Consider the following 10,746-nt stretch of genomic DNA (forward strand, 5'->3'; position numbering starts at 1 on the left):
CCCCCCCCCCCCCCACTCCACCCCACCCACCACCACAGCCATGCTTGATTAATCAAACAAATATGCACAATATGTACATTATTACAGTAGCAAACTCACAAGTGATACTTTCTTTTTGGAGGTAGCTCGGTATCTTCACTGATTTTTGTGTGTTTCTATCATTTCAATCCAGCAATCTTGATACAAAGACTTTTGAGGCAGGGCCTGAACGATGTGCCATTGCCTGTTGATCTTACTGGTTCAAAACTAATCAGCTTTAATCTTTGTACTCAATGGTGATGCCAGGTAGAGAGAGAGATTGTAGCAAACGCTTCTGCCCTACAAAACAATTTCCCATTCCTATTCCGCCGGTGTTGTCAGAGAATCCGGCGTTGGTTATTTATTGTTGCCTAGACTCTTGTTGGATACAGTTGGAACGACTTGCTAGAGGATGGATGATTTGGCTGCAGCATCAAATGATTTCTGCAATGCTAGGTTGCAGTGTTTGTGTCTTTCTGGGAGTTGTGACTGCCATGCTGATCTGCTTTGTTCATGCCCTGCAGCGCACATGGAGCCAAGTTGGACATCTCTATCATTTGCTTGAGAGATTCGTCCTAGTCAGGGGAGAAGTGTCTCTCTGGCAGCGTAGCACGATGGTACCATCCTGCTAATGGCGAGACCTTCCTATTGCTGATTTTGCCGCCTCACCTTAGTTACATTTCCCATCGTGCATGCACCTGCTCGTACAATTATATTCAGATTTCTAGTCAACTACACCGCGGGCATGAAAACTGTCGCTGACGAAACGCATGACGACCCCTCGAGCACGAGACGAGATCACGAGATGAAACGAAGCAACTAAAAAGAGGATAAAGAAAATAGATGGAACATTTAAAAAAAATAGTTAAAGCACATGAGTAAGCATCCAATAAGTCTTGATTTGAGTCTCCGTGTGAGCGAATTAAAATGGGGTACCGGAAGCTTGCCACTAAAAATTACAAAAAGCGCCACCAGAACTGTCAATCATGGGTTAATTCTAGCAAAAAATTTAAAATAGTGCCAGAGTTCATCAAAAGTTGCAGTGTTTCAAATGAACCGTAAAAAAAGCAAAGTAAAATGTATGAAAACAGAGAATATTTTTCCACAGACAACTACAGGTAGCAAATAACAGTTACCTCACGCCAACTGAATACAGATTAGTTTCTGATCTCAACTCAAACACACAGATTTAGTCCGTCATGATAGGCCTAGACCACGAATCCACGATTAGCAAGGCAACGACACGGTTCTGTCTGTTGCCAGGTGCAATTCAATTGAGCTGTCCCCTACAAGGATAAGATTTTAATTGGCAGACAAGGTCAGGGATAGCACTGACTTTTCCCAACACTGACGTGACCCTATATCTCCCTCTCGACACACAGCTGTTCTATGCAACGCAGTTTATTTTCTGTATATAAGTACCAGAAGCTCAGATAGAGCCATCAATCTTAAATTCCAATACCAAATTATCTACGAACGAACACACCTCCAGTCAATCAAATCCCTCACCTATTCAACTTAATTGACTTTAACCAAATTAGGTGTCCATTCCACATAACCATGATGGCATCCCAATCAAGAAAATATCTCGAAGTTGCAGGCTAATCACGCAACTGGTGGACTAATTGAGCAGTAAAGAAAATTACAAAAGGCATGCAGCTAGCAATTGCAAAGAAATTCGTACGCTGAAATGATGAGCAGACAAGCAAGGAAACAAAACGTGGAGCTATTGTTCACTCACATTTTGAACTATCTTACCTTCTCGTATCTGTAAATCTTCCATCTGTTGTCAGGAAACACAAAAGTGAATCAGACGTCCAACATAGATTTCATCCACGTCCAACATAGATTTCATCCACAGAACACACATAGAGGAAATGATTTCATATGGAAACATTATGCAATCAAACTACTGGTATGACAGGCCAAGCTACTGGTTAATAAAAGAAGTCAAGTTGTATCTTACCATGTAGAAGGGATCAAGACATGGAGATTCATGTTTGGCACATTAGCTTCATCAGGATTCGAATCAGATGCATGTGCACCATTATCTGTCGCTTCTAAGGCAGTGAAGCAACAGCTTAATTACGACAGTTCAAATGGCCCTGTAATACTAATTCTAGGACGCTGAAAGAATAGGAGTTATTATATGGATGCCAACAGCTTGCGTCGGCGCAAATTTGACAAATTTTAAACAAATGATGGACAGCTCGTGTTTCTTATAAGAGGAGAGTGACACGATAGTGTATCTAGTATCAATACATATGAACTTACACACAAATGAACCTTATGTACAAGAAAGCTACACACATCCTTTGTATGCACAACACATGAGTGCAATAAATTTAATTATCGATATCTCATTTCGTTGCTGACCTGAGAGATGGACCAACACTGAACAATTTTCATGATGGTACATATGAATGCTTCAGCTAAACTGGAATTGATTCAATTCCTTGATCCTTTTTGCAACAACCGAACAGCGAGTGAAGCCAGGCCCAGAAGCTCCTCTTATCTGTTTCCTTCTGGCTTGCTCCCCTTGCAGCAACCATATTCTTCATATAATTAACCACCTCCTGACATGTAGAAGAAACATCATTCAGCCAGTGAAAGACAAAAGTTAGTAAATATGGGATAACAGCACTGCGATAATGCGATGCATACCTGAGCTCCTAATTTTACAACTTCTTTAGGTGGTACTTCCAGTGGAGTTTCATCAGCATGAAATACGCGTAGATTTGAGAGGTTCCCAAATGAGTCCGGCAGTACTCGTATCTGGTTACTACTGATGTCCAACTCCTCTAGCATCTCAAGTTCCCCTATTGATCTTGGCAGTGCTCTTAAGTCAGCAAAGTTCCTGCTGACATTCAACTTCACAAGGCTCGCCGCAAAGCAAATGTTCTCAGGAATCATTTCAACTTCATTGAAACTGACATCCAGCTCTCTCAATCTGGTAAGGTGGCCGATTGTTGTAGGCAGGCCTTTGATTCTGTTGTAGTGTAATGTGAGGATCTCTAGCTTTTCCAACTTCCCAATGGCTTCTGGAAGGGCCTTTAGCTGATTAAAATCTAATCTAAGCTCCACAAGAGAGGTGCAAGATCCAATAGTATAGGGTAGCTCCTCAAGCTCGTTCGTCTCAGCAATTAACCTTCTCAAGTTTGTCAACTTTCCTAAACAATCAGGAAGGTTCCTCAACATATTCGAACTCAGATCAAGATTTGCCAGGCTCGTGAGATTTCCAAATGATGTAGGAAGAGATTTAAGCTGGTTTGCCCGCAAGTCAAGATTAATCAGGTTGGAAAGTTCCCCAAAGGTATCAGGTAGATTAATCAGCTGGTTTGCGTGGAGGTCGAGCTTTGTCAAGTATCTAAGGCTACCGATTGTTGATGGGAGTGCCATGATCCTATTCTCAGATAGATCAAGCTCAGTAACATCTTGTAGTTTCCCAAGTGAGACAGGGAGCCACTCAACTTGGTCCACCAGCTTACCACGGAGATTGAGCTCTCTAGTCCCCTTCTTTGCTGATGACTCTATAAGGCTTGCCACTTGGATAAGGCCCAGCTTTTCTGTGTCATTACCTGCAAAAAATTGAGATGTTGAACTTTAGGAGGATATGAACACTGAATTTTTTAATGGTACTGTACAAAAAGATGGTCTCGCCTAAGCATGGCTAGCCTACTAAAAATACACTTCAAAACAACGTGTCTAATTGTTCATCATTTGTACCCATCTCCTATCTACATCTACTCCAATTAGTAAACTGAAACCATCAGATTTACTAAAGGCAGCAGACAAAAGGTATAAAGAAAAAAAAATGTATAGGCTTAAAGCCTTACACTAGAAAGTACCTCAAAAGTCAATGAATAAACTCAGTTGAAAACTGTTCAACATTCATATCTTGGTAAGATAAATCGCAACATCCCCTATCTATCAAAACTAAGCAAGTTCCTTAGAAGTAATTATCATCACAAAAATAAGAGCTAACACCCAGAATTATCACAAATTGCAGTCCCTGCCCCATATTCCAATTACTACCACTATTGTTGAGCTACTGAGAAGGATCCTATGAATTATGAATAGATCCTTTGCAAACAAATAGAAATGGAGGAAATTAATTTAGTGACAGGCTGTGAATGAATGAGCTATGTGGTTCGGGTGCGACATTCCATGACAGTTGACAGGCCCATGCCTAATAATGCCCATGCTACTCCCGGGCAGCTTACTTCATATTATTTTGGTGGTGCAAGGTAGTCTTTTACCATATTGTCCTTGGACGACAAGATTATATAATCTATTGCAAACAAACAGGGCCGAACTACTGTAAAGAAAGTGTGGTTATTATAACTGAACTACCAGTATGATGGCATCCTACAGCTAAGTCAACTCGTAGTCTGAGTTTTTCTAAGAACAGACTAGCAATTAACATATTACCTTTCGAAAAAAACATAATTTTATTATTCTCGAGAGGAAATTAGACTCAGCTCGGCCGCTCGGGGAAAACGATTTCGTAATCAAATGCTACAAAAACATAACACCTGAAGAGAAGAGAGGCGTAATACCTGCAGAAGCAGCCCGACGCAGCGTCGAGACGGACTTGGGTTCCAATCCCAATCCGCCCTTGCTTCCGCGGTCTATCTCCGTTGCCGCCGCGGCCACCGCCACCGCCAGCTCCGGCCTCCGCCTGGCCTCCACCTCCACGACCTCGTCGACGACGACGGCGCCACCACCCCCACCTCCTCCTCCATCACCGGGGGACAACACGCGCGACGCCCTCTGGATGAGGTCGTCGAAGACCTTGAACCTTCTCTCGAGCTCGACGACGTGGGCGGCCTCCTTCCGCTGCTGCAGCGCGCGGAGCCTGACGGCGTTGCGCCTGGCCTCCCGCAGCACGTCGAGGAGCTCGGTGGGGACGGCCGGCCGCCCCCGCGCCCGCGCCGCCGCCTCCTCCGCGTCGATCTCGGCGAGGCGCGCCTCCTCCTCCGCGTCCGCCGAGGCCAGCACCGCCGCCGCCGCCTCCACCTCCTCCACGGCCGGGCGCGGCGGCAGCTCCCGGTACAGCCGCGTGAGCTCCTCCACCGCCTCCGCCGTCGCCGGCGCCATCCCCGGCGCCTCCACCATCTCTTCCGAGAGAGTCAGGGAGAGAGGAGCGGAAGCGGACTGGCCGCAATAATGGCTCGGCAGCGACGGGAGCGAGGGAGTGTATAAAAAGTGGAAACGGGAGGGGTTAATTGCGAAGCCAGTTGCTTCGAAATGGCAATCGCGTATTCGCGTAGGGTGGGGTTGGGACTGCGAATTAATGCGAGGGGCTCACGCGCAAAACGGAGGGGGTGGCGGCCGGCGCGGGGCGTGGGGCCCACGATTAGCTGTCAGAGGACCGGGACGTGTCCGGTAGGATCTGGAACGAGGTGACCGGTTTTGCCACCGCGCTGTGGCCCCTGCTATGTCCGATCGATCGCTCGGCGCGAAGCCAAGTGAAGTGAACCTTTCCCCCGATCATCCCAAGTATCCTACGCAAGGCTGATATACCTTTTACTGTCACAAAGATTTGACGCTTACCGGCATTAAAGGATGTTCCACGGACTAATTTTTAGTTCAGGTTTAACCAGAAGCATTAAATATGAGCTAATTATAAAACTAATTGCATAAACAAGAGCTAATTCAGGAGATAATCTATTAAGCCTAATTAATTCATAATTAGCATATTGTTATTGTAGCATCACATGGGCTAATTATGGAATAATTAGGTTTAATAGATTCGTCTCGCGAATTAGCCCTCATTTATGCAATTAGTTTTATCGTTAGACTATATTTAATACTTCTAATTAGTGTGCAAACATCCGATATGATAGGGACTAAAGTTTAGTCCGTAGTATCAAACACCCCCTTAACTTGCTCCGATTTGTTTCCGTACTAGCGATTGATTATGATTAGAGCATCTACAGCACATCGAGAAAACCAATTCATTTTCCCTATATTTCTGGTTAAAGAGAATTGAAATGGAAAAAAACATGCTCAGGTCAAGAAAACGATCCCCTTTCCTGTAATTTTTTTCTCAATTAACAAAAACCACTCTCCTCTCCCCCTCCTAGGGATCCAATTCCTCTCCCCTTTCCTCCTTTTCCCCCACTCCAGCGCGCCATCCCTGCTCTGGCTCTCTTCTCTGACGCACCTAGCCGCCACCCCTGCCTTGACACATCACCCACCGCCCCTCCTCCAGTGCGCCGCCGGCCATGCTCCCGCTCTGCCCCGACGTGCCGCTGGCCACACTTCCTTTCCTACCCCGATGCACCTACCCGTACTCCCATTCCTACCCCAGCCCGCCAGCCGCCGACCCACCGCTCTAGGTGCCGCCCTTCTTCGGTGAGCCCGGCCACGCTCCCCCACCGGTCACTAGCCTGCCATGCGCCGCTGATGGAGCCACCCCACGTGGCCACGTTGCCGCCGGACCACCCCCGCCGCTGGCCATGTGTCCCTTCGTGGACCGGCCGCGGCGCCATCCCTCCACGCCAACCGTCCAGGCCACCACCCCACCATGCCACCGTCCTGTCGCGTTGGTTGGCCCAGCCGCCGCCCCACCACACCACTATCCCTTTGCGCCGGAGTTCCTTTGCGTGAGATGCAGAGAGAAAGGGGAGAGAAAAAGAGGAGAGAGAAAAAAAAGAAAAATAGATTAGTCACTGACAGTGGGGCTCACATAATCAGGTGAAAGGGGAAGGGGAATAGAGAAAGGGGTCTGCTGCAGCATTGATCCCTTTATATTGAAAACGTGTTTTCTCGGTCCCTTTAGCTAGTATAGGGGAATGTGTTTTTTCTCAATCTGCTGGAGATGCTTCTACAACCACCGTAACTTTGCGAGTTGTCAGCTCTCAGCTCTTTACTGAGAACTGGATTACTCAGCTCTTTACTGAGAACTGGATTAAATGATTAGATCCATTAGATAACACCAAGAAAGGCGTGGGATAGGAGCGCTGGCGTGTTGGCTCGTTGCGGGCCTGCTGCATGTTCCCTTTCTTGCTTCTGAACTTGTTTTATGGGAGCCAACATGTGTTATACAGCTTAGCGTCCGAGGAGCGACAGGTAATGACAATCGTTCGGTGGAATCGACGTGCGTGCTCAGCAGAACATGAACATGGCAACAAGTTTTCGACGGACAAAACGGGAGGACGCCGCGGCCGGTTTTGGACGTACCCGGACCGAACCCCCTCGTGCGTGCCGGTGATATATATTTGAATAATCTGAGCTGCTCTGGTGGTCAAACTACTCGCAGCAGCCAGCAGGGGAAGAAGAATCTGCCGATGGCGCTGTCCGAGGAAATTGCAGGGAAGAAGAAAATTGCAGGGTCTCCGATGGTGTGGTGCGTTTCCTCCTCGAATGAGGTCATTGGCTGACTCGATCCAATGTTTTTTCTCTTCTTTTTTGTCGAGATGAACTGAGCTCTCGCCGTCCGGCTGTCTTTCTTAACGGCTGCGTAGATCGACTTGCTTAATATCGAACTAGTTAATGGATGAACGGGAGCTCCAACAGGATTTCCTTATATCCTAATAAGAGAGAAGAACAAAGTAGGAGTTGCTTTGCTCATTGCTCAAGTCATACTACGTACTAGCTCGTTTCAATTCAACCTGACTTTTATTTACACGAGTGCAGACTGGAGGCTACAAGTGCAAGCCGAGACCGGAAGGGAAGCAGCAAGCCAGCAAAGCTAGGATGATGGGAAAAAATAAAACAAAAAATAACAAAACGATGGAGATGCGGGGGATCGAACCCCGTGCCTCTCGCATGCAAAGCGAGCGCTCTACCATTTGAGCTACATCCCCATTTTTATTTTATTCTCCCTCCAAATTAATATATACAAATTAAAGACACGCGTTCAAGAAGTAACCAAGACCCACTAGTTTGCAAGGCTGGGCGTTTTTTTTTATTTTTAACTCTTTTTTTTCTTTATTTTTAAAAATAACCTCAGCGGGGGTTTATTTGCGCGGCCTAACCCTTTTGGCCGCGCCAGACCGCCTGGCGCGGCAGGAACATGCTGCCGCGCCACATGCACTGGCGCGGCAGCCCCCTGCCACGCTGGCGCGGCGAGCCGCGGCGCCAGGCGGGCGCTGACGTGGGCCGCGCTTTCGCCGCGCCGGCCCGCCTGGCGCGGCAGCTGCCGCGCCAGCCCGCCTGGCGCGGCAGGGCCAACACTTAGGCCCGCGCGCCGGCTCGCTTCCTCCTCCCTCCCTCCTTTCTTCCTCCTCCAGAAACACCACACAGCAGCACGTTGCAGCGCCGGCCCCCGCCACCCCACCCCCAAATCCACCAAAAATCCGGCGATTTTGGTGGGGGAAAGTAGTGGGAATCGATCCCTGCTTCGTGTGGAAGGTATTCCCCTACTTATTCTCGTGTTTTACCGTTGCATTTGGTAGATCGGAGGATGTTTAGGTGACTTAGGGTTAGGTTAGTGATTTGAAATTTCAATGAAATGCAATGATGTTTTGTGTTAGATGATACGTAGTTCATACGCAATTGAGTCTCTGCCCGCGATATTGACGTGTAGAACTTGTTGAATGCTTCGATTTAGGTATATATTCATCCAATTGTGTGGTTTACATGACATGTATTTTTTTTATATGTTCAATTAATTAGTCTCATTTTTGTTTCAGTGTTTGTATTTTGTAGATCGAGTGTTTACATTTTATCAAAATGATGTATGTAGCTAGTATGGATTACGTGTGTAAAGTTTATTTGTGTATTAAATTTCTCGCACTTGATTTACAGGTAAGATGGCGTCGTTTGGTTCTGAATACAAACGGCGTAGGTGGTATGTGCGTTATGTGGGCGAGTCCAATGTTGCTGGTCCCGTACCTCCTGCTCTTCCGGTACCACTTTGTAGATGTGGCGCGCAAGCAGAGGTGAAACAATCAAGGCATCCAAAGACAGCCGGAAGAGCCTTCTATGTATGCAAATGGATTTTTGATCCATTGCCTGCCGCACCTTGCGATTTCTTTCAGTGGATCGATGGACCCGACAAATATGATCCTAGGATCCGCCTATTCCCATATCATAGCACAGAGCTTAAACCATACCATAAGTTTAGGCGTTGGGTTCCTCCTCCACCAAACCCACCTATGATGACCGATGAGGAGAAGCAGGAGGCTGCTTGTAGGCGTGTGAGGGATCCTCCCATGTGCAAGTGTGGTGTTCCTGCTAAGCTTATGCGTCCTAACTTAGGGGATCCACCTAAGTTTACTCCATTCTTTCGATGCTCCCTAAAGACTCATGTAAGTATATTACGAGAATATTAGTATGTCGTTGGTAGTTGGAGAAGCGTTTTGTAGTTACTTTACATCTGAGTAGTTCACGTCATGGGTTTTTTGCAGGATGGGTGGCCGTTGTGTGATTTCAATGAGTATATATACGGCCCAATGGCAATGTGGCCAACAGAGGAGGAAGTGCGGGAGTTTGAAAGTGAAAATGCACCGTGGCCGTGTGTGTCCTCTCCTAGTGATAGATGCAAGTGTGGTATATTGGCAACAGAAGGTGTGGTACCTTCTGAACTTGGATATGGATCGTTCTGTGGAAATGCACATGGCGATTACTGGGTTAGTAAATACTCGTCTCTTATGTTTTATGAAGGTTGTAACTTGGTTCAAATTTGTAAGAATAATGAATTGTTGTTGCAGGAGGGAAGGACATGTGATTGGGAAGATTTTTGTGGTCGATATGATTTGTTATTAAAGTTGGGAAATACATCGGAACCATGGAAGTTAAGGAAAGAACAAGAAATTAAAGAAAAGATTAGGAAAAAGTATGATGTGCCTATTCCTGACGACGACTTGCTTTGGGGAAAAATATATCAAGATATGGTGCATGAGACTGGAGTGAAACCTAATGGATTTTATGCAAGGGAAACTATTATTAAGTATTGGAGGCAAAATAGATCCAAGTATCCACGACCTCTAACTGAAAATGAGAAGAGAGAAAATAGGAGGAAGTTGCAGGAGGAGAGGGACTTGGAGAAACAAAGGTTGATGGAGGAAAGAGATCGCTTAGGTTATGTGGTTGATCCGAATGTGAAATACCCTGAGGGTTCATGGGAACAATATTTGCAACAAAAAGCGGCAAGAAAAAGAAGGCTTGAAATGGAAGAGTTACAACAACAAGCGGAAGAGGCACAGATGGAGACGATGAAGGCTCTTGTTGCCGATTTACCTGTTGGTAAGGTTAATGTCGATAAGATAGGCAAGGGAGTTGTTGTTGCCGGAGATGTTGATGATGATGATGATGACGACGAGTTACTATATGAAGGTGACTCGGACTAGATGAACGTGTTGATGTAGCTGGATCATGTTTCTCTGTAGCTGTGAAAACAATGTAGAACATTATGTTTATGTTTATTCTGGGAACTACAATTAGTTGTCAAAAACTATTTTCATTTCCGAGAGAACTATGTTCAGACGCATCAAAGTTTGCCGTGTCATATAATTCTTGTGGTTTTGGCTTCTTGTGGTCTCGCCCCTTCCCTCTATCCTAAGATTATCGTAGTGGTTGATGAGATGAGAAACGAAGTGAGGTCAAGGAAACGTGATTCCAGGTACGCCCGTTCCTCTACATCGTTTGACTATGAAAGTCAGGTCAAATGTAGGTGAGTGTTGCGCTGCCGTGCGCGGCCAGGCGGCCTGGCGCGGCAGGGCTGTGCTGCCGCGCCGAGCGCAAGCTACTTTCAGTCAGTTGCGCCGGTATCAATGC

General features: G+C 46.4%; 1 protein-coding gene and 1 non-coding gene across 2 annotated transcripts; both read right to left on the reverse strand.

The window, feature by feature from the left end:
* Positions 1-2,168: 2,168 nt before the first annotated feature.
* On the reverse strand, positions 2,169-5,201 carry LOC101782132 (plant intracellular Ras-group-related LRR protein 5). The gene is made up of 3 exons (XM_004983523.4): positions 4,578-5,201; positions 2,683-3,596; positions 2,169-2,594 (listed from the first exon to the last, which is right to left on the reverse strand). The coding sequence occupies exons 1-3, from the start codon at positions 5,134-5,136 to the stop codon at positions 2,451-2,453; spliced, it is 1,617 nt and encodes a 538-aa protein (XP_004983580.1). The 5' UTR covers positions 5,137-5,201; the 3' UTR covers positions 2,169-2,450.
* A 2,558-nt stretch (positions 5,202-7,759) lies between these two features.
* On the reverse strand, positions 7,760-7,832 carry TRNAA-UGC. Its single transcript has one exon. It is a non-coding gene; the product is annotated as a tRNA-Ala (tRNA).
* Between the last annotated feature and the right edge of the window lie 2,914 nt (positions 7,833-10,746).

The sequence above is a fragment of the Setaria italica genome, chromosome IX (assembly GCF_000263155.2).
Source record: "Setaria italica strain Yugu1 chromosome IX, Setaria_italica_v2.0, whole genome shotgun sequence".
NCBI lineage: Eukaryota > Viridiplantae > Streptophyta > Magnoliopsida > Poales > Poaceae > Setaria > Setaria italica.